This window comes from Myotis myotis, unplaced genomic scaffold, assembly GCF_014108235.1.
Source record: "Myotis myotis isolate mMyoMyo1 unplaced genomic scaffold, mMyoMyo1.p scaffold_m19_p_7, whole genome shotgun sequence".
Classification (NCBI taxonomy): domain Eukaryota; kingdom Metazoa; phylum Chordata; class Mammalia; order Chiroptera; family Vespertilionidae; genus Myotis; species Myotis myotis.
The window spans coordinates 74629754-74653834 of NW_023416379.1; the positions used below are offsets into that span (position 1 = coordinate 74629754).

The 24081-nt window shown below is 35.3% G+C and overlaps 1 protein-coding gene across 1 annotated transcript in view; it reads left to right on the forward strand.

The window, feature by feature from the left end:
- Positions 1-24081, forward strand: part of COL21A1 (collagen type XXI alpha 1 chain) — a 116852-nt gene that overhangs the window by 62658 nt on the left and 30113 nt on the right. Inside the window, exons 12-16 of the mRNA XM_036318179.1 lie at positions 2544-2597; positions 3082-3135; positions 3962-4015; positions 4131-4184; positions 11621-11674. Coding sequence (XP_036174072.1) covers positions 2544-2597; positions 3082-3135; positions 3962-4015; positions 4131-4184; positions 11621-11674 — 270 coding nt within the window. The remainder of the gene's footprint in view (positions 1-2543; positions 2598-3081; positions 3136-3961; positions 4016-4130; positions 4185-11620; positions 11675-24081) is intronic.

Consider the following 24081-nt stretch of genomic DNA (forward strand, 5'->3'; position numbering starts at 1 on the left):
GAGGAAGGGAGAGAGATAGAGAGTTAGAAACATCAATGAGAGAGAAACATCGATCAGCTGCCTCCTGCACATCTCCTACTGGGGATATGCCCGCAACCCAGGTACATGCCCTTGACCGGAATTGAACCTGGGACCTTTCAGTCCGCAGGCCGACGCTCTATCCACTGAGCCAAACCGGTTTCGGCTGCTTTTTCTTTAAGAACTTTTACCATTCCCTTTGCTTCAAAAAAAATGAAAAAAATATATTCAAAAGATAGTTTTGGTTCTTGTATTAGGAGTCTACATGATAGAGAAAGAAAATCATCCAGTTTTATTATGTCTCTTGGTGGCTCCTTAAATTCTTTTGTCCTTTTCTTTTATCCTCTGCTTGCCTAAGTTGTTGAGTTTTGGGGATACAAGGTTGTGGATGAAAAAGGGAATCCTATATAATAAAGCCCTAATATGCAAATCGACCGACATGCTGAATGACTGGCAGAACAACTAGTCACTATGACGCACACTGACTACCAAGGGTCAGATGCTCAACACAGAAGCTGCCCCCTGATGATCAGTGCACTTCCACAGGGCGAGTGCTGCTCAGCCAGAAGCTGGGCTCACAGCTGGCGAGAGCAGCGGTGGTGGTGGGAGCCTCTCCCGCCTGCACTGCTGGCAGGCTGTAAAGAGCAAGGGGTCCCGGACTGCAAGAGGGATGTCGGACTGCTGGCTTAGGCCCGATCCCCTTAATCCAGCAGATGGGCATTCCCCAAGGAGTGCTGGACTGGGAGAGGGCACAAGGTGGGCTGAGGAACCCTCCCTCTCAAGTGCAGGAATTTCATGTACCGAGCCTCTAGTCTGGTAATAAGTCTGACCAAAATAATCTTATAGGTTGATCTGATCACAAATGCCTAACTGTGTAGGTCATGGTGGAAATCAAGGCCCAACCCTGTTAAAAGGTTTATCTTTGCCTTAAGCAAGTCCTGTCCATTGTTCTTGTGCATCTGGTTAACACACCTTTGAAATGCCAGAGTAGTCTCTTCTTTTGACCCCTGGGTGTCTTGACCACCCTTACTGGAACACATGGTATTGTTAACTAACTTGTTCCTTGCTTTCTCCCAACTTTATACAATCTTCCTTATTTTACCTCCTAATTCCAAATATACAAAAGAAACTGCAAAACTGTCATTTTCTGGAGCATTTGAGATCTTGATTCCTGGTGTGTTGTCAGCTTGGGTTAAATAAACTCATAAAAATATTTCTTATGTTGACAAACTCTAGAATATATGGGCTTTTTGTGGGTCTTCTCTCTCTCTGACACACAAACACATACCCGCACACAGACATACTCCAGATTGTTTTTAATCTCTGGTGAAAAATTAGTCAAGGGTAAACTCTCTCTTTCTCTCCCTTTTTCTCTCTAAAATAAATAAATAAATAGATAGATAGATAGATAGATAGATAGATAAATAAATAAATAAATAAATAAGAAAACACCTAGCTTTCTAAAAAAATAAAATAAAATGTAGATTTTTTTAAAAATTATATTCCTGTTTATACTGAAAAAAAAAAAATAGATCCCTCCCCACACTTCAAAATGCAGTGGCATAAATGAGAAAGATGTTTTTTATGTAATTTATTGTCTAAGAATTCATTCAGGGGCTCATGTTTTCTCCTCTTTATGTTCTAATCTCTCTTAGCATGTTTTCTTCTACATAGTCAAGGCTATAGCACTAGTCTCTATCATATATGCATTCTAATCTGATGGGAAGAATGAAAGAAAAGTTATAGCAATAATTTCCTTTTAATCAATGATGTAGAAGTTGCATATCATAGTGCTATATACACTCTATTAGCAAGAATTTAGTCACATGGCTGTTGCTAACTGTAAAGGAGATTGGGAAATATAGTCTTTAGTTGGGCAGCTATGTGCCCAGATACAAATATATTTTATAGAGGCCCATTGCACGAATTAGTGCATCGGGCGGGGGGGGGGGGTTCTGGCTGGCCCTCCCTGATCGAGGTGGGGGGCCGAACAGGGGTGGGGCTGGCCAAGGGGAAGCGCCATGGGCAGTTGGCCGGCTGGCCCTGACCCCTGGTCGAACTCCCGGTTGAACTCCGGGTCAAACTCCTGGTTGAGGGGACAATTTGCACATTAGCATTTTATTATATAGGATGGTAAAAGGTGAATAGATTTGTTATTTAAGAAGCATCCAAACCTGTAGCAAATTTTTATAAGTTTATTTGAGCCAAAATGACAACATATGCCAGAGAACAAGATCTCAAATGCTCCCTACTATAACAGTTTTACAGCTTCTTTTTTGCATTTGAAATTAAGAAGGGAACATAAGGAAGATTGCATGCAGGTGGGAGAAATGAAGGTGGGGATTGGATTACAGGATAAATGAAGATTAATCTTTCAAAGATAGAGGGCTTTAGTGTAGATATGCATTTAACTGTTCACAGTTTTATTTTCAATGGATTTTGAAAAGAATAATGTTGAAAAATATATGCTGTTATTTTTTAGGCTGAAATGTGTTTTCTTTTATTAATTTCAGTTTTATTTTCAGGGTGACCGTGGACTTCCTGGTTTTCCTGGGCTTCACGGAATGCCAGGATCAAAGGTGGAAGAAATCTGGTCTTTTTAAATTCAGCAATGCCGTATATTGTTTCAGATTTCAAGCTTTATATCACAAATGTGTTATAAATAAATGCTCATATATAAAGCACTTATTTATCATGTTTAAGTAAATGATTAAGTTAAGATTAATGTATTTCACAAGGCTTTTCCAACATTCTTTAAAATTTCCAGTCATAAATTTTGAAGTGTTTAAAATTTATGAGCTTTACTATATAGAAATTCTCTTAACTATAAGTCCTATACTGTAGGCCCTGTTATAGTATGAACTGTCCTTATTTTTCCTTGTTTTTCTTTATAAAGCCTGGAGACTACAACTTTTGTAAGCATAGTTTAAAATATTTTATTTCTATTTTATTTTGATGTTGGCATATTAAATTCTTTTTTTATTATTGGTATTGCTTTTATTTAATCTCTGAGGAAAATATTCATATATCTCTAAAATACAATATTTGTATTTTGTCTTCTAGGGTGAAATGGGCCCCAAAGGAGATAAAGGATCACTTGGATTTTATGGCAAAAAGGGAAGTATTGATCACAAAACAAAGTATCCATTTTGAACTTTCAATATAACGGAAATAGAAAACTTGAATTTGGTCCCAGCCCACCATTATAGCAATTGGTTTTATTCATATTTCTCAGGAGACTTATTAAAAACAATGAGAAAATGAAATAATAACCGGTGATTATTTTGCATGATATGCTATAAGAATACATTGTCTTATTGATCATTTTGAACTTTTAAAATAATTATAGGGAGAGATTCCTTGGGAGTGGGTAGCTGCATCTCCATTGACAATTGAGTTATGGGCCTTCCTATTTCTCCACATTGAAGGAAGGTTATATTCTCTGTATATTTAAAAATACTCATTGCTGCCCTTCCGGTGTGGCTCAGTGGTTGAGCATTGACCTATAAACCAGGAAGTCATGGTCAGGGCACATGCCCGGGTTGTAGGCTCATTCCCCAGTGTGGGTCATGCAGAAGGCAGCGAATCAATGATTCTCTCTCATCTATCTCTCTCCCTCTCCCTTCCTCTCTGAAATCAATGAAAATATATTTAAAAATAAAAATAAAATACTCATTGCCTTTCTAATTTTTCCAAGATGTGGCTTCTGTGTTTTGATGCTTGTAATAATTCTGCATCCATCAATATTTTCAATGTCTGTTTTGTCCACTGGCCTGATAAAATAATTCTCCGCCAATAAGCTGCAAAGCCAACACAAATGGTAGTTCCATGAATTCTGTCAATCCATAATGAGGTTAACTTACTTTCCTACTTAAGTTTGAGTTGGAAGTTTAAGAGAGTATTGTAAGGATTGTTTTTTAAGTGTTTTTTTTTTTTAATGCAGGGTGCAAAAGGTGAAAAGGGAAATGCTGGTTTTCCTGGCCTTCCTGGACGTGCTGTGAGTTCGATAGGAAAAGTTCTTGCATATTTTGCTTTGAATAAAAATTATCTGATAGTATATTTCTTTAAAAATTGTTGCAAAATATATTAAAATAAATGTATTTATTTTTCAGGGAGAACCAGGACGACATGGAAAGGATGGATTAATGGGTAGTCCTGGTTACAAGGTATTTACACAAAGAATAAAACAACTTATGTAATTTATGAATGTACATTAGAAAACTGTACCAATAATAGACTTCTCCTATGACACTGATGTAAAATTAATGAGCTAAAAGTTATTTCACTGTAATTTAAAAATGATACTACATTTACTTTTGACTCTATAGTAAATTCTTATTGTTAGAAATAAAACTTCAGGATATTAAAAGGTTGATATCTTTGAAAAGCCATTCTGATGGGTTTGTTTGGTTGGTTAGAGGCTTAAGTTCTTAGCTCCGTCTCCTAATAGTTTCATGTTTCAGAACAATTGAATGTTTTTTAGTATATTTTCAGTTATGCAATCACCACTAGAGTCTAATTTTGAAACATTTTCATCACCTCAAAAAGAAACCTTATACCCATTAGCAGTCACTCCCTTTTTTTACCCAAGCTATTATTCCTCCATTTCCAGGCGTATGCAACCTCTAACCTATTTTCTGTCTCTCTGGATTTGCCTACTCTGAAGTCCTTCAGCCCATTGGATAAGTCCCACCCACATTATGAAGGGTAATCTGTTTTACTCAAAGTTTACTGATTTAAACGTTAATCATATCTTTAAAAACTCCTTCAGAGCACTATCTAGACTGGTATTTGACCAAATATCTGGGCACTATTGCCTAGTCACATAATATTAATACATAAACTTATTTTGTTCATACATAAAATTACCTATCACAGATGACATGACTCTTACTCTTTCAATCTAAAGGTGACCCCTTTTTATTATTGTATCAATATTAAAAATATTGTCTGAATGTTTCTTTATGATTGCATTCAGGATAAACGTTTTGGCAATACAATATAGGTGATAATTTATGCTTTCTATTACATTCTAGTAGGAGGCACATAATATCTGTCCTATTATTGGTAATACCAAATTTGATGACATGGTTAAGAAAGGGAAAATAGCCGTGTATGTGTTTGTGTTTATTTTATCCATGGAATATTTCTCATTTATCTAGGTCCTATTTAAATGTCTCTAAAATTTTTAATAGTTTCCTTTATAAAGGTGTAGCACGTATTTTGTTAGTTTTCCCAAGTGTATAATATTATTGATGCTATTGTAAATAGTGTCATTTTATAGCTTTTATGTATAAATGCAATTTATGTATAAATAAAATTTATTCATTTTGTGTAACTACCACCAAATTCAAGTTTTAGAATTTTTGTAACCCTAAAGAATTCTCTTATTCTCCTTGGCAATTAATTACTAACCCTACCCCTTGGCACTAAGCAACTACTTCTCTGCTTTCTGTTACTACTTATACCACTCTTATAATTTCAATGAATGTAATCATGCAGTATTTAGTCATTTGGATATATGACATTTTATTATTTTCATTCATCAGTTGATGAACATTTGACTTGCTTCCTATATTTGATAGTTAAGAATAATGTTGATATGAATATTCTTATAGACATCTGAGTTGGAAATGTTTTAATTTGAGGGTGGGATGTTGATTTCTAGAATAGCTGGGTTGTATGATGAGTGCATATGACCTGTCTGGGGAAGGGCGGTGTCCTATTGGTATGATGGTATCCTATTTAGTGCCATCTTCTGTTTCATGAAGGTGTGGTTTTTTTATGTTATTTGTTGCATAGATATTTATAACTGTTACATCTTCATTTTTAATTGTGTCTTTAGCACTTTAAAATTTCATTTTCTGTCTCCTTTATTAATTTTTAGCTTGAATTTGACATTGAATTATAACAGGATTGTATTTCTCCTTTCTGATCATCTTTATTTGCTTACTAGACCTTTGCCTGTCCTTCTATTGTGTTAGCATTAGCTCTGGGAATCTCTTTATTTTAGTTGTTTCTCATGTCGAGCATAAAGTTGATCTCTGCTTTTTCAAAGCAATGTGAAATATTTTTCTTTTAGGAGATTAATTGAATCTATTTTTATTCCTAGGCTAATAGATTTGGACTTTGTCATACTACTGATGTTAGAATTTTGTTATACTTACTACATTCATTATCTTATATTTATTATGCTTCTTTCTCCATCTGGTCTGTTGTTTTCTTTGGGACTTAGGAAGATTTATATGTATTTTTTTCTAGTTGTCTTTTTCCCCCCCGCTAAGTTTTATTGAGATATTTGACATACGAAACTATATAAGTTTAAGGTATACAGCATAATGATTTGACTTACATATATTAAGGCTAGTTAACATCCATCATATAGATACGAAAAATATAAAGAAAAAAATATTTTTCTTGTGATGAGAACTTTTAGGATTTATTATTTTAACAACTTTCAAATATACCATATAGCAGTACTAACTACGAATGGTCTTTATACTAATGCCTTTTGTAGTCTATAAACACTTCAGAATTCCCTTAGTCCCCCTTTACCTTACTTAGGCATCTAATATTTGTTTTGTTTTGTTAATTTTAAATGATAACCATGTTATCTATGTTACAATTAATGAACTTACTCTATTCTCCCCTTTCCATTCTCCTTATTTGTTTAATTATATCACTTCTACTTTTTCAGATCATATAATATTTAGAAACTATTTTTCTAGTTTTTGCTCACCTTTCTTTCAGATCAGCAGTTAAATATATTTAGGATTCATCACCAGCCCCTTGACCAATATTTCATAGTCATAATTTAAGCCTAATGAAAATTCTCTTCTATGACTGTATTCCTTATATAGGGCTTGCAAATACAGTATTCTCTAAATTCTTATATTGTAACATATTCTTCTATATTCTTGTTACTTGAATGACAACTTAGCTAGCTATTATAAAACCCTTATCTCACCTTTTTTCCTTGAATTTCTTGGAAATGTTGCTCCACTACTGTCATGTACATTACTGATGCCAGCCTAATTGTCTTTCCTTTGTAAGTGGCTTTGTGTTTTTGTATGGAAGCCCAGAGAGTTTTTAATTTTTAACTTAATGTTTAAGGTCCAATAGCATAATTTATGTATCAGAATTAAGAATTTCAGGTATCCCAAAATACTTTTAATAAGTAGATTCAGTGTTTCTTGTAATTCTGGAATGTCCTCTCTTTTAGTTTTAAATAGAACTTTTTTTTACATTGTTTTGGTTTATAGGTTTGTTGAGACTTCTTTGGCTGTCTTCTGTCTCTTTCACTTTCTCATCCTTTTTATCTTTTTAAAATTTTTATTTTTATGGGCTATGTTTAGTTTCCCCTTAATGCCCTTTTTTTAAAAATTCTTACCTGAGGATATGTTTTTATTGATTTTAGAGAGGGAGGAAGTAGGGGGAAAGAGAGAGAGAAACATCAATCAGTTGCCTCCTGTACATGCTCTGATCTGGGATCAACATTCAACCTAGGTATGTGCCCTGACCTGGAATCAAACCCACAACCTTTTTGGTGTATGGGACAATGCTCTAACAAACTGATCCACCCAGCCGGGACTCTCCTCAGTGCCTTTTTAAATTTAAAATTAAATCTATTTCCCTTTGGTTTCTAGTAATCATATATATCCAAGATGATTTTGTCTTTTCAACTCACTTTTTGAATTAATTTAATTCTTATTTTATATATTTCTTTTTTAACATCTGAAAATGCTTGTATATTGTTAATCTAGGCTGCAGCACTTTTTATAATTTTCTTCTGCTTTGTGTTTATTTTTGTGTGAGGGAAACTTACTGGAAAGTTTTGATTTTCGTTTTATATTTTCTGTTTCAGTAGTTTTGTTTGGGTATTGTCTGCCAATTCTTTGCAGTTTGAAATGTCATGTATATTTAGTCTTGCAATAGTAGGCAGGATGTAAAAGTTTGAGTGGCTTGCTAGTCTTCTTAGAGTGTATCCTTTTTTATGTATAGTGAAGTTAGAAACTACTTTAAACAATGGAATTGTTTACTGGAAAGTGTTTGCTACATCTTCTGTTGAGGGGGTGGAGAGGTGAGAAGTATAATGTGTTCATTTAAGAGTCTTGTGGCTCATCCAAGAGTAGAAGGCCAGTAAGTAGTTAGATCTAGGTTAGAGCTCCATCTCATTCAGAATGAGAAATGAATGGGATATTGAATAGAGTTGGAAGATTATCTTAGATTGGATGAGGGACAACGATTTCACTGTAAAAAATGCAAATACAGCCCTAGCTGGTTTGACTCACTGGATAGAGCATCGGCCTGGGGACTGGGGGGTCCCAGGTTTGATTCTGGTCAGGGGCGTGTACCTTGGTTGCGGGCACATCCCCAGTGGGGGTGCGGGGAGGGGGGTGCAGGAGGCAGAATGCTTCTCTCTCATCGATGTTTCTAACTATCTATCCCTCACCCTTCCTCTCTGTAAAAAATCAATAAAATATATTTTTTTAAAATGCAAATGCAGGTAAGTGTATTGGTTTGGTGGCAAGATGTTTGACTTGTTTTCTTTAAAAAAAAAAAAAAAGTGGAAGTTGTCACCTGTTGAGAGATGGGACAGAAAGGCAATTCTTGTTGATTGGATAACTTTTATATATTTGTGTGGAAAGTATGGCAGAGAGGAGATCAGGGAAATAAATATAGAAGCTGCATTGAAGTCTGGTTGAAGTTGGAAGTTACAATCTGTGTGACTATTGTACTATTTCTTCCCTCCCATGTCTATACTTGGAAGCCCAATCGTGGGTCTGAAGAGTCTTTCGGTTTGATTTCGGTCAGGTCTGGGGTTTGCATAAGCAAGTGAAGTATATGAACAGTGAGGTAAAGGGGTAAGAACTTAATTAGGAAGCAGTTGAAATACTGAAACATGGCATTTAAACTGGATTTGAAAAGAAGCAAACACAGAAAAGGACAAATTATAATAAAGGACATAATTTATTGGATACTTACTACATGCCTGGCTCTTTCCCCAGCACTTTATACACATTTTCTCATTAATATCATAAATCATTATGAATTGTAAGTGAAAAAAATTTACCATTTTACAGTTGAGGAATCTAAAGAATGGAGAGATGAGGTAATTTGTACATCATTCTATAGCCATAATTTAATAACTAATGAAAATTTCTTTCACCAAATTGTTGAAAAACATAGCCAAATAATATTTTCCAAATATAGGAAATGATTAAATTATTGATTTTACTGTTTTTTATGCATTTTAGCTAGATTAAAATATCGACCTTATTTTAAAAATATTTACATTGCCTAAATTATATTGCCAAGCCACAGGAGTACAAATATAAAACATTTTAATCCTAAAACAAATCATAAAAGTAATGGACTGTGAAAACCCCAACCTTTTTGGTGGCAGTGGAGTAGCTTTTATGGACCTTCCCTTCTGTGCTTAGATCTATGCAAGGCACTTTCACAAAAATTTTTATTTTTTTAAATATGTTTTTATTGATTTTTAGAGAGAGGGGGAAAGAGAGAGAGAAACATCTATGAGAGAGCTACCTCCTGCATGCCCCGCACTGGGGATCAAGCCTGCAACCAGGCATGTGCTCTGACTGGGAATCGAGCCAGTGATATCTTGGTGCCCAGGACAATGCCCAACCAATTGGGCAACACTGGCTCTAATTTTTTAAGTAAAGAAAAGACTTATGGAATTGGGAATGTTAATGTCATTTAGAAATTAAGATCAGATTAAGAGAGCTTAAATAATTGACTGGAAAGTGCAGTCAGTTACATGGCAGAACTAAAATTCCAGGGCTAGTTTGTGTGATCCTGTCCATGCATTTTGCTGTCTGAGCTTCATGTCTGTTTATTTGGTCAGCCAGGAGATGCTTCCCAGCCTTATAGCTTCAGAATAACCTCTGGCACGCTAGAGATTTGTTTACATATGAAGAATAAACCATGCAGTAAGATCAAAGTCAAAATAAAGTGTTTAATAGCAAAGCAAGGATATTCCTCAAAATTAAATTGTATCGTAATGGTTACACATCTTTCACCTGATTTTGAGGCTTGCCATGCTCACAAACTAAATTACTCTCCATGCTTTTATTTTTGTGTGGGTAAGGACCAAAGACCATGGCATGAAAGGCAATACCCATGCAATGCATGTTTCATATGTCTGCTTTTGGTTAAAGTGCCTTCTTAAAAATAGCTGGTTTGTTGTGGAATAAATCATCTTTGACATTAGCTGTAGAAATTGGGTTGAGGAATAATGTATAATGTGACACTTTCTCAATTATTTATTTATTTTTATCAAGAAAGAAGTTAATAAGATAGCGAAATGATAAATTAGAGGTAAAGGCATGCTCTATGCCATTTTTCACCAGCCACACAAAGGGGTGTGCATGTATCCAGTCCTCCAGGTCATGAAAGTAATGAAGTGATCGGGCTCACTTCTGGTTACGATACTGAGTTTCGCAGGTTAGTTGTGTACTGCATTTGATTATGTTAAGGAAAATGGCCAGTCAGAAATCATCATTTCATCTCCCAATGAAACATCATTAAGAGAATGAAGAGAACACTTCTAGGTAAAGATTACTGACTCTCATGTTATCATAACTAACCTTCATACTCTTCCAACTACAAATATTATAGCCCTCTCAACAAAAGTTTTTTTCCCCATTTTATTTATCTGTTTGAAATTGAGCATTTAAGAATAAATAGGCCATTCCCTCTTCCTTGAGATTGCCTCAGTGTTTGTAAAGAAGGGGACATACAGTCTCATATATAGCCTTACATTCTGTTCAGCACTATTCTAAATATTGTGGGTGATTAAGGAAATCTCATGTGTTTTCTACCTTTAAAGAATGTTAAGTCAGGAAAATATCACCTACATAAACAAGACACCTGTTCAACAACCTGGCCATTGTAAATTCAGTGCCAAGTGTAAAGCTGTGTAATGTCATTGCAGATCACAGAGTGACTTGTAAGAGCAGAAAGTGTGTGTAAGTCTCTATCTTGAGATCTAGGCTAGAGCAGTGGTTCTCAAAGTGTGATCCCAAGACCTGCAGTAACAACACCTCCTGGAAACCTATTAGAAATGGAAGTTATTGGGATCCACTCCAGACCTATAGAATCAGAAACTCTGGGATCTGCAGACTAACAAGCCCTCCAGTTGGTTCTGATGAAGCTAAAGTTTGAGAATCACTGCTGTAGGTTATAAAGAATGCAACTCTTGAGAGGCAAGATCAAAATAGATCCAATAGGATGATCAATTTTAAAGTGAAAATAAAAATAAATATTAAAAGGATTGATGTAAACTTTGGTCAAATTTACTTGGAAGGTAAGAATACTGCCCTAGTCTCATGAGTACACAGAACATAATTATTTTATAACTTAACCACCCACTATCATATATAGATTTACTATTTATATAGTCACTTTATGAATCACAGAATGAGTTATTTGATGCCAGGAAAAGTTAATATCAATCATCTAGGAGTAATTTTTATTTTTCTGTTTGTGTCTAATATGCTTTACTATGTAATATAATACATACAGTTATTTTGTAAGCATGATGAAAATTGAATTCTTTATTTCCTCTTACTGCTAACAGGGAGAAGCGGGCCCTCCAGGTGCTCCGGGGCAGGATGGACCACGGGGAGAGCCTGTGAGTACCTTCTCAACTCAGTTCTAAGGGATGAAGCTCTTTCTCTGCCATGAAGTCTATCGACTATTTAAATTCTCTTCCCAGGTGCTCTATCCTTCTTTAGTAACTTCCAGATTTGGAAGTTGTCAAAGCTCTTTGTGGAACACTTTTAAGCAGGGAAATATTTAATCCTCTTTCATACATGAGCAAGAATTTTGCCAGCAGGAAATTTCTGTGCAGTATGAATCACAAGCAGTCATGCCCGCACCGTGTATATTTAGCACAACAGCATGATCTGTTGGTGAGCCGTTAGCCATTGTGACTTTGCCACTTGCTCATTGTCTTGTAGCATGCTCTCTGGGATTGTATGTTCAATAAGAATCAAGGTTAAGAAACATAGGATTGAAAAAGTATTGAGCCTGAATCCTGGATACATGTATGTGTAGCAAGTGTGCCATATGACTCAACTTCAGATGAGTTTTGGAAATACAGTTCTTTTCCACTTTTTATTCCTACAGCTCCAGGCCAACTTGGCCAACATTTAAATACCAGCTGATTTCCTTTTTATTTGTCAAAATTACCGATCTTTAGAGAATTTGCACTTAGTTTTGGGAGGAGTTGATTCAAGAAATGAAATAATAAGCTATCTATTGGAGTTTATCACAGTGTTCAGTCAAGGGTTCAGAATCTAATATTGGACATCAGAGGGAGAGAAGGATCATTGAAGCTTCTTCAATGGGGCGAGGGATTGAACTACTCTTAGAATCATTCAATCCAATAGTCCTTGAATTCTCATATTGTGTATTTTGATGCACTGGAGCAAGTTTCTCTACATAGCAGGAGCTTATAATCTACTTTGGAGAATAGCGAAAAATGGGATGCAAATAATTACCAACCTGAGGCAGATTAAATTCCAAATACGGATTTCACATGGCATATGGAGGCCAGGGCTTGAAGATAGTCTCTGCCACCTTCAGCTTTGTGAGTTTGGATAAATCACTTCACATCACTGCAAACCTTTCTCCTCGTCAAAAAGTGTACTTTCTCATCTTGCCTGATTTATAGATTTCTTGTGAGGCTTACATAGGAAATGTGAAAACATTTGTGAAATCATTGCACAAATGCATGGGTTTATTCAAGATGCTGCAGATTATAGGAAGGGAATCTTGATTCATGAAGTGATTGAAACATTTTTACCAAGGATTTAGGGCTAGATTTAGTCACAAAAGGGTGACTGGGAAAGAAAGGAAGATAAGAGGAAGAACTAATATGAGAAAAGACACACAGGTAGGTTGGTTAAGGGTGTCCCATGAAATAATGAAATGATCTTAAAGAGGTCCTGTGAAGGGTCCTTGTTGGTTGGTGGGAAGTAAAATTAGGAAGGTGATTAGGCTCATAGTATGGAGATCCTGGAAAGCAAACTTTATTCACTTGCCTTGAAAATGGTGTAAGAAAACAAGAATAACATGATAAAAAGTAGTGCTTTAGAGGCAGTTATGACGTACTGGTATATGCAGAATGAACAAAAGGAATCAGGATAATAATTACCTGGCTATTTTGACAGACTAGTCATAGGCAAATAAGGCCTCAACTAGGCTTTTAATGAAATGGAGAGGATTCAGTAGGGATAGTGTGAGTTCAGTATGTCTGACCCATCATTATTATTAAAGTATAACTCTAGGACTGGTAACTGGATATGAGACTAGCTATATTTATATTTTTGTTTTCAGAAAAATATAAGGGGTGTGTGTGTGTGTATGTGTGTGCTCATGCTTGTGTGAGTGAAGATTCAAAGGGGGTTGGGGAAGGGAAGACAGGTGAGTGAGAAGGTGCAAGGGAAGAGAGAAGAGACAATGGACATCAGAGACAGGTTATCATTATCAATAGTGTTCTAAATGTTTATGTCAGTTATTTATAAGCATTAATGATTCGTTTTCCAAAGATGCAGCGTGATAGCACAGGTAAGCAAGTCTATGTAAACCAAAATGCCATGTGAACAGAATATATTTACTTTGAAATTAGCACTGCTGTGTTCCTGTTAACAAACAGAAGAAAATGAGTCCAAAATGAGCTCTCGAGGGGATGTTTTCCTCTCCTAGCGCTGCTGTTCCTTACTGTCAGCCAGGAGCAGACACCGCTTTGTGTTTTCTCCTGCCCTGCCTGGTCCTGCTTTGTTCAAGACTTGCCCCACTTGGAGCTTCTGCACCAGCATACATTTTTTTATACAGGCAGCATGAGCCTTTAGATTTCAACCCAACATTTAGTGCATTCCTGGAATGTGTAAGGCATTGGGTTTAGTGAGGAGAGAAAAACAGGACTGCCCCACGAAACTCACAACCTCATAGTGAAGATAGACAGTAAAAGGATAACAAAACAAAATCTAAATTAGAAAGTTCTAAAAAAATGACGAGCAAGGAGTTGGGGCAGGGAATGATGGCAGTGGTGGTGGGGGTTATTTAGATGTAATCTCTCCTCCTTAACCGACCAGATAGAAAACTGGGAGTGACCAAGTGAGACTCTTCATTCCTTTCCCACCAGATCAGGAGAGGCAAGAAAGGATCCCTTATCCCTTTTCTCCCAATTCTCTCTCTTCCCTGGAAAATGGTGGGGCGGCAGTCAGGCCTCCTATGCCAGGAGACCTACTCTGTTAGGAAAACAATGAATAGATTGGCCTCTAAAATTTGCTCATATTACTTGGATACAATTCTTCAGGTCTTTATTCTCTTCCAGTTACGAACAATTAACATTACAAACTATTCTGTTATTTTGACAATGAATGAAAATATGGTTAGAAATATCATCCTGTGAAGATCGATCCTTACCCTTTGTGGAGAAGCTTTGAATATAAAGAAAAATGAAAGTTTATATATTTTGGTGACACCAAGAAATGAAGACTCTTCTGTTGCATGTGGGTGCTGGTCTTAAGTATTTATAATGAGATTTAACCCCACTAAAAAGGACATGTTCACTATATTATTTGTTCTGTAATGTGGCAGCCAAGAAAATTAATGGAGCTTAAGTTGAAAGGACAGGAGCTTTTAGAAAAAAATGCTTTAAAGCTGATTAAACACAGCTTATAGCAGTGATGATTCATTCATGTAAGCAGGTTGGTAAATATGAACTAACTCCTTGAATTCAACTTGAGGACAAAGGCTGTATTTTACTGGAAAACGATTATACCATTTTAAAGTACAATTACATTCATATGCCTATGCTTTCCATTTTAAAGGCTAGTATTGTCGGTCCTAATAGTAATTCAGTCCTAAAAGTAACTTGCTTTCTAAGTAGCAAATTATATCCACTTAACTTCTGCTGGATTTATTATAATTGGTTTCAACCATCAAAGGATTATAGCATTTCAGTCATTCATCCAGTAAACATTTGCTGAGTGTCTGCTTTGTGCCAGACATCACACTGGTGGAGGAGAATGGGAATATTAATGTGACGGCCCTGCCCTTAAGCAGTCAGATGAGCCACTAGATCACAATTTAGTATAAATGTTATGGAGGTGAGAACAGGGGGTCTTGCAAATTTGTAGAAGACATGTATAACACTAAATGAATTTGAGGATGCTACTGAAAGAAATGCATTATTTTTCTAAATAACAGCATTATGGAGATATAGTTCATATACTATACAATTCATTTATTTAAAGAGTATAGGGATACATTTATATATATATATATATATATATATATATATTATTGATTTCATAGAGAAAGGGAGAGGGAGAGATTGAAACATCAATGATGAGAGAGAATTATTGATAGGCTGCCTTCTGCATGGACTCTATTGGGGATCGAGCTGCAACCCTAGCATGTGCCCTGACAGGGAATCAAACTGTGACCTCCTGGTTTATAGGTCTACACTCAACCACTGAGACACACTGCTGGGCTAGAGATTCATTCTTAAACAAGATGCTCTTTTGGCAGAATTCTCAAATATAAATGGGAGTTGACTGGTTCTTTGGGCTGGCAAGGCAGGTGTCTGTAGCATGTTCCAAAACATAGAAGTAAAAGATATCATGATACTTTGGGGAAAGCTGCTAAGGATACATGGAGGGGATGGGATAAAAATACAAGACCAGGTTGTAGGGGTTAGGTAGACTACAAATCAAGACGGGCCTTATATGCATGTGCTATTTGGATTTAAATCTGAGAGTGGTGGGGGCCATGCAAAGGTTTTAGGTAGAGGAGTAAGTTGATCAGATTTAGGAAGTTTTAGAAAGATCACACTGACAATAGAATAGAGAAAGCATAGAAGGTGAGCCGAGATTGAGAACAGAGCCTAGGAGCTGAGCTCTGTCACCTCCAGTGTCAACTAAGGCAAGAACATTCAGAGTTGGGATGTGGAGTTTGGGATTATTGAAATGAACTAAATGGTACTAATAGGGTTCAAGGATCAATTGCATGTGGGTAAGATGAAATGGGATGACTCTCAGAATCTTATCACATAGATGGAGGCACAAGTAGACCAAGCAACAAACTGGAAATAGAGCAAGCACAGTCAATTTTGGTTAGGGGAGGTGATCCTAGTATATTTTTAAATGAAAGAGATCTAGATAACAATGAGGGCATTTAAACAGGAGAACTAAGCTTTGGATAATTAAAATAGACGTGTAAAAATGGGACTACCACCATTCCAGTAAGAAATAGTGAGCCAGATTCAAGGAAAATTTAAAAGAATTACTGTGAACACCAGGTGTAGTAGATTGAAAAATACTTTGCTTCCCCAGAAAGATATTGGACCCTATTATAATTTGAAATCTATAAATGTTGTCTTCTTTGAATAAAGGCTCTTTACAAATATGATTAAAGTACTGTGAAGGGAAAATTATCCTGGATTACCTGGGTGGGCCTGATCTAATCAGTTGAAAGACATTAAGAGCAAACTGAAGTTTCTCAGAGGAGGCAAAGAGAACGTAGTAGCTGAGATTGGGGTGATGAGGCCACAAGTCAAGGAATGCTGACAGTTACCAGAAGATGAAGTGGTGAGGAATGGATTCTCCCTAGAGCCTCTGAGGTAGTACAACCCTGTCTAGACCTTGACTTCAAACTTCTGGCCTCCAGAACTATGCAAGAATAAAATCCTGTTGTTTTAAGCTAAGTTTGGGGTATTTTTTTTTATAGCAGCCAAAGGAAACCAGTACACTGGGCTTTTCATCTACTCTAATCCTTAACAATCATTTATGTAATGAACCTATGTAAAAAGGCATGTGAATACACACTGCTACATATCTCAAACTCTTGATAGTTCATGTATTAATCAAAAACATTTGTACTTAAAGAAAATAGATAAATAGGTCTAACAACAGTTTGGTTAAAAGCAGGGCTCCTCAGTCACCAATATTTTCTGTATCATCAATTTTGTTAAACTCTCATTTGTTTCTAAAAACTTATTTTTATCCACTTCTCATTTTTTCTACATTTTCGCATTCTGTTTTGTGACTTTGAGCCCACATGTCTTCATATTACAAAGTTGGAAAGATTGAAATGTTTGGTGCATAATGTATAATGTATATAAACCACAGTTTTAAAATATAATACAATATGAATATGTAGGCATAAGAAAGTATCTGCATGGAAAACATGGTATAATCACACTTGAGTTACTTTGCCCATGTCTTCCCCCAGGTCGGGTTTCTGATGTTTGTTATGTTCTGTTTTTGCTTGTCTGGCTTTTATTCCCCCCATGAACATGCTTTTGAAATAGATTCTGAAAAAATTAAGACCTGGATTTTGAGTGTTTTACACTGTCTTTAAAAGATGTTTAGTTTGTCAGGTTACATTTACATTTTCATTTTCATGCCAGGGGATGAAGAATAGTCAGATTGTTTTAAAAAATACTCAGTTGTTGGATCTAGGTTTTCCTAACTTCTCAAATGTTTACTCTGATTTTACCTACGGTGGGTGGGGATACAGGGCAGTCCAGGGCAGCAGCACACTGAATTTAGCAGTAGTTAGAAATGATAACTGGGAATAACAATTATTGGTCAAATCAGCTTTTAAGGCCAATTATCATGTTGGCCAGTGTTCTGCCTGCATTGGCCAATTGTTGCTGACCATATTACCTGCAGTAGCAGTGGTTCCATTGCCTCTGTGTCATGGCTATTCTTGTCCTGACCCTCAGTCCTGATAACATCTCCTATTTAGAGTAACTTTTTCCTCAGGCACTCTGAGTCTTTTGCTTGTTAGAGCACAGGGAGCCTATGGCTCATGATGAAGATATGTAGGCAGGACTAGGGTTCCACTGTTTGAACCAAGATCCCTGGAGCTCCATGACTGAAGAAGAGAGAAGATGCTGCATTTTCTGGATCTATGGAGGTGAGCACATATTTCTCAGTTAGGGATGTCTTAAGTCTTTTTTTTTTTTTTTTGAGGGGTGGAGGGAGGGAGAGGGAAATGTTTGCTTTATCATTTTTCCAGGAATAAAGACATGGAGGTCATTGTACTGTATTTGCGGATATTGGCTCTCCAGGCGTTTGTTGTTTCCTTTCCTCATGCCTTTTAAATTCTTGCTAAACCACATGTTATGCTTGTGTTAACGGTGTAATGTTAACTGCTGATCCCTTCCAAGTCATCATTTACTTAAGAGAGAAGTAGGTCTTTTGTTTAATCACCTTTTCTGTGGTGTGATTACTTGACGTGTCATTGTTATGCATAAATACCAAAGACAAGCATGCATTTCCTGGGAAAAGTTCATGTTGAACTGCTATGGTGGTTTCCTATGTGGAATAATCCACTTTATTATACTAGAAAAGTGGAGGTGTCTTTAATTGCCCACTTGACTGTATTTCTTATTTAGATTGAGAAGAAAGATAAGGGGGAAACCCTCACTAGTTCTGTCCTTGTTCTTATTTGATTTGCAATTGTAGGGCAAGCTTTTTTAAAGTTTATTGTGCTGATTTGTAACACTTTTCCCCCCACTCCTCTGGCAGGCACCAGGAGTGGCACATCCTTGGTATGTTGAGTGGAACCACCTTAGCCTGGTATCTGCTAAGAATTTCAAATGGAACTTTTAGGGTGAAGGCCACCCACATTGAACAGTTTAAGAAATTCAGTAGTGTTTATTATTGTGGTAATTTCCTCCTAATTCCAGGTTTAGGTTTTAAAACTTGATTGAGAATAACTCTTTGAATGAATGGTGACGTATATTTTATCTAAATTAAAAAATGTAAATGTCTGAGTATCTATAGGAGTGACTAAATTTATAACTAACATCTATATTTTTTTGGCGTCCCAAAATATGCATTTGGCATTGTAATTACTGAAAATATAATATCTTTTCTTTAACCTTAAAAAGCAAATGTTGGCTAATTATCTGTATAAATTTATTAATAAAGCGCCACCAGGTATAATCATAGATCTGTTTGATTCTTTCCAATTATAAATGATTTCATTGGCATAGTAAAACCAGACCACCATCAACCAACTTTATAAAGTGACATTGAGGATTTTAAGTTTAGAAAATCTGTGCCTATCGTATTGATCATTTTTGTTGGTGTTGTTTTGAAGAAATCTTTTATAACCTGGTCATTGTAAGATTACTGATAAATATTAAAATATGCTTACTTGAATCTTCCTCTTCTTTGTCCATTTCTTTGTAATTGAAGAGGTTTTATTGAACCCTGAAATGACAAGAGGAATAAGTACAATTGAACATAAGAAATAATGTGCGATTAAGTCTCTGAATGGGTAACATATCCTCTGAGTAAATATGTTCTTTAGTCATAGGACCAGAGGCATTTTTGTATTAAAAACATTTGATATCTAAGAGGTACTCATATGATATTCTTGAATAGTTCAAATGCATTCTCCATTTTCAAAGCATGAAAAATACAGAATTAACAAAACAGTGTTGCTCAAGACAAGGCATTTATTTTAATACTGGTTTCATGACCCATATAATCTGCTATTTGAGCAGATGATATGATAATGTTTTACAATCATTCTACTTTCAATGATTGTGAAAACATCTGTATTTTTTATGTAATCCATAGTGCACACTTTGGTAACTAGATCATTTCATTCTAAAGATCTCTTTCTTGCCCTGACTGGTTTGGCTCAGTGGATAGAGCGTCGGCCTGCGGACCAAAGGGTCCCAGGTTCGATTCCAGTCAGGGGCATGTACCTTGGTTGTGGGCACATCCCCAGTGGGGAGGGTGCAGGAGGCAGCTGATCGATGTTCCTCTCTTATCAATGTTTCTAACTCTCTATCCCTCTCCCTTCCTCTCTGTAAAAAATCAATAAAATATATTTTAAAAAAATAAAGATCTCTTTCTTGTGTTTTATGTTTTAATAAATATATTCAAAGTGCTTGAGTGTGGTTACCATTTTGAACACTATGCAAATGTATGATGCCTCTGATAATTAACATCAGAAAATGATTTATATTCTGGATGTGTTTAAGGGATGTTAAAACCAAGGGGGAGCCCTGACCAGTTTGCTCAGTGGTTAGAGCGTCGGTCTGTGGACTGAAGAGTCCTAGGTTCGATTCCGGTCAAGGGCATGTACCTTGGTTGCGGGCACATCCCCAGTAGGTGGTGTGCAGGAGGCAGCTGATCTATGTTCCTAACTCTCTATCCCTCTCCCTTCCTCTCTGTAAAAAATCAATAAAAATATATATTTTTTAAAAAAAAAACCAAGGGGGAATATCTGAGAAAGAGCACTTAAAATATTTTTTGTTTATATTAATGTTCATTTTTATTTTTGGTAATGAGGTAAGCAACTAATTAGTTAATTGATTGCCAGTAGTTCTAGGTACTGAAATGATTTGTAATATTCTTTTTTTTTTTTTTTGTAATTTTGAATACTGAACAGCAGTGTTCCATTGTTTGAAATAGACATGCCTAATTAAGTCATAGTTATCTGTTTATACTCTTTTAATTTCAGTTCTTTAAAAGATTGTGGCTTTGAAATGCTTTTGGCATGGATAAGTGCTTTGTCGGTTGTGTAAAAAACCAAGGTGTGTTGTTAACTAAAGAGACTAGTATTTATAAATATATTCCAGAAGTCATGTGCTACTCTAATGGTTCACCATTAATTTAATCTGAAGAAAAATATCAACACAGGATATTAGAATGTAAATTCCTTTTAATTTTATTAACACATAGGGACTAGGCTTTTCCAATGAAAATCTTTTTCTTGCTAATAAAGTATAAAGAGTAATTTGATAAACTAATATTAAAAATAAATCAGGGCCCAGGAGTCCTGTGCTGATTTCTTGATTTTAAAAACTATGAATAATTTTTTCGTGTGATAAAATTTTCTTCTGCTGTCTACATAAAAAAGAAGCCGCTTAATTGATGTATTAAGTAAAACAAAGAATTTCTGAAAATATATTTTACAAATTCAGTGCTAATCATACAAAATGGGAAACCTCCACTAGAGAGCCTTAGAATTGTTGCAGAATCTTATTGAGATGCATAGTCAGGTGCTAATATTTGCTGAGCAGTCATAGAATGTACAACATTGTACCGGGTGGTTTCAGATGGAACACATGCTCTTCAGTGAAGGAAAGAGAAAATTCACTCAAGAAACATAAAAATCTTGTGGCAGGTTAAAACTGCTATATGACATTAAAGAAAAATGAAGTTAATCATGAAAGGCAAAGTATTACAAATGTTGATCCAGGAGTCAAAGATTGGTGGGAAAATAAGATATATATTAGTTTTTAAGCAGAGAGACATAAAATGGATTGTATAGAAATTTAATTGGCAGATAATAAATCAAATTAAAAACTCCTTGATGAGTCTCCTAGTTAAACATCCCAAATACAGGTAGTTTTTAAGAGTGGTTTTTTGTTGTTGTTGTTTTGTTTTTTCATAAAGAACACTTTTTTCCAACTGTGATCCACCGATTCTCTTATTTGGAATCACCAGAGGTACCATTTAAAATTCAGTTTTCTGGGCCCGACCCCATCCTAATGAATCAGAACCAGGAGCTGAAGCCCAATATATTGTATTTAAAGAATTATTTGTTTGTTTGTTTTAGGAAAGGAGAGAGAGAGAAAGAGAGAGACAATGATTTGTAGTTCCACTTATTTATTCATTCATTAGTTGGTTCTCGTATATCCTCTGACCAGGGATGGAACCCCCAAACTGGGCATATGGGAAAGATGCTCTAACCAAATGAGTGACATGGCCAGGGCCCAAGAAATGGTATTTTTTAAAATATATTTTTTTATTGATTTCAGATAGGAAGGGAGAGGGAGAGAGAGAGATAGAAACATAAGTGATGAGAGAGAATCATTTTTTGGCTGCCTCCTGCATGCTCCAGACTGGGGATCGAGGCTGCAACCTGGGCATGAGCCCTGACTGGGAATTGAACTGTAACCTCCTGCTTCATAGGTCAACGCTCAAGCACTGAGCCATGCTAGCGAGGTGAAATGGTATTTTTAATCAATGTTTTATGTGAATCTGATGTAAAGTTTAACAACTAGTGATATAGAGGCTATGGAATAGGTTGCTCAAAACAGAGGGATATGAAAGTAGAAAGATGGTACCCAACTGAGGAAAACAATTTTAGTGAAAAATTAAAGGGAAAATGGAATTATGACCTTATCCTTTTAGGCTATATGCGTTTTAATAGCTTCCTCTGCCTAAATAAGCTTTAGTATTGTCATGAATGATAATGTGAAATTATATTTCCAAATGGATTCAGTTCCCTTGTATATTTAAAATACTTTATTATTTTTGACACAATCACAGAAACAAATCTATCTTGTAAGACAGATACATACTAGTATACTAGTATATGCAATTGAATAAGATTAAACTTGTTTGTGAAAGATAGGTAAATCCTCAAAGATAAGAATTTGATCATTCAAATTTATTCTATTTTCAATTTTACATGACATTTTTAGGTGATTAAATTTTCTAGAAATTAAAAAATTTGAATGCTATAAATTATTATAGTATTTAATAATAAAACAATTTTTAATTCTAGATATACTGTATTAGCATTTTTATTTAAAAAAGTTAATTTCTGTTATTGGGGAGAAGTGGGGAAATGCTCCCTGGTTAGGCTAATCTTGTCCAATGCCAAAATTCTAGCTCTTTTGTCAAAAGAGTTAGAAGCACCGCATTTTTCTTCCCTCAGAGATATTGGTGCCCTGTCTAAGTTTATCCTTAGCAACATGTGCAAAATTATCTACTGGAATAATCTACCAAGTCATGAAAACTGAGCCAATGCTTTATTCTCTGAGGTCACAGTGATGAGTCATGTTAAGATTCTTCCACGATTGATCTTTGCATTCTCTTTAGCTTTTTCTCTTTAATCCAGTGATAGCCACCTTTTTATTTTGGCCAACTGATGTTTAACTGTAGTTTTTTTAATGATTTAAACGTAAAGAAAAAAAATCTTAGATTATTTTTTCTGAGAATTTTTTGAAATGAAAAACCTTCATGGACCAAATTTTTATTGAACATTTTAATTATGTTTTATTATTTATATTTATTCTATTCATTGTTTATTTCTTATTACATATTCTTATTATTTAATTCTTTTAAATAGGTAAAATATATGGAACTTATGTGGTTCATTTTAAAGTCTGTTAGCCAAATGCCATCCCCACCTCTGAGATAATAGCTGCTATTCATTCAATGAGATTCTTCTCAAACTTTTTCTTTTCATAATCAAATACATAAATAATACATGTACATATTTTTATTAAAAAAACATGTCCATTGAAATTTTACCTGTATATTATTGTGGATGTTTTAACAGATCAGATTATAAGAGAGAATGTAGAATCTATTTATAGCATGGATGTATTTCATTTAACCTCTCCTATTGAAGTTACTCATACTCACACATACTTATGAACTATTTTTCAGAAAGGATGTATTACTGTAAGTGAAATTACTACTTCAAAGCTGCCTATGTTTTATCCCTAATTTTAAATAGAAATGTCTAGTGTTTCACCAAGTCTGGGGTTTATTAATTGGTTTCCCACGGATTCAGATCCAGTTTTTTTAAATTGTAGTCCTGGGTTATTAAAAAGTTTAAATAAATAATGCATGATAAGCTTTACAAAATGTATTTTTAGTGTCTTTTGAAGTGATTTTGTATTGTTCTTCCTCTATAGTAATATACATAAATATAACATATTATATGGGTATATTTCTTAATGTGGAACACTCTGCATCCTGAAACTAGCCCTACTTAGTCATGCTCAACTTATTCTATGCACTGATATATTTGATTCTCTAACTAATAGTGAAGTCACTTGCATTTGTAGTAACGATATAGATCAGTTTGTAGATTTATTTTTTAGGAATTACTCTTGACTGGTTTTGTTATTAGGCTTACTTGAATTTAGACAATCTCCATTTTTTTAAAGCCCTGGGGAAGTGTAAATAACATAGAAACTATCTGGTCCTGGGATAATAGGTATATTTCTGAGGTAGACAAAATAATGACTCCCCC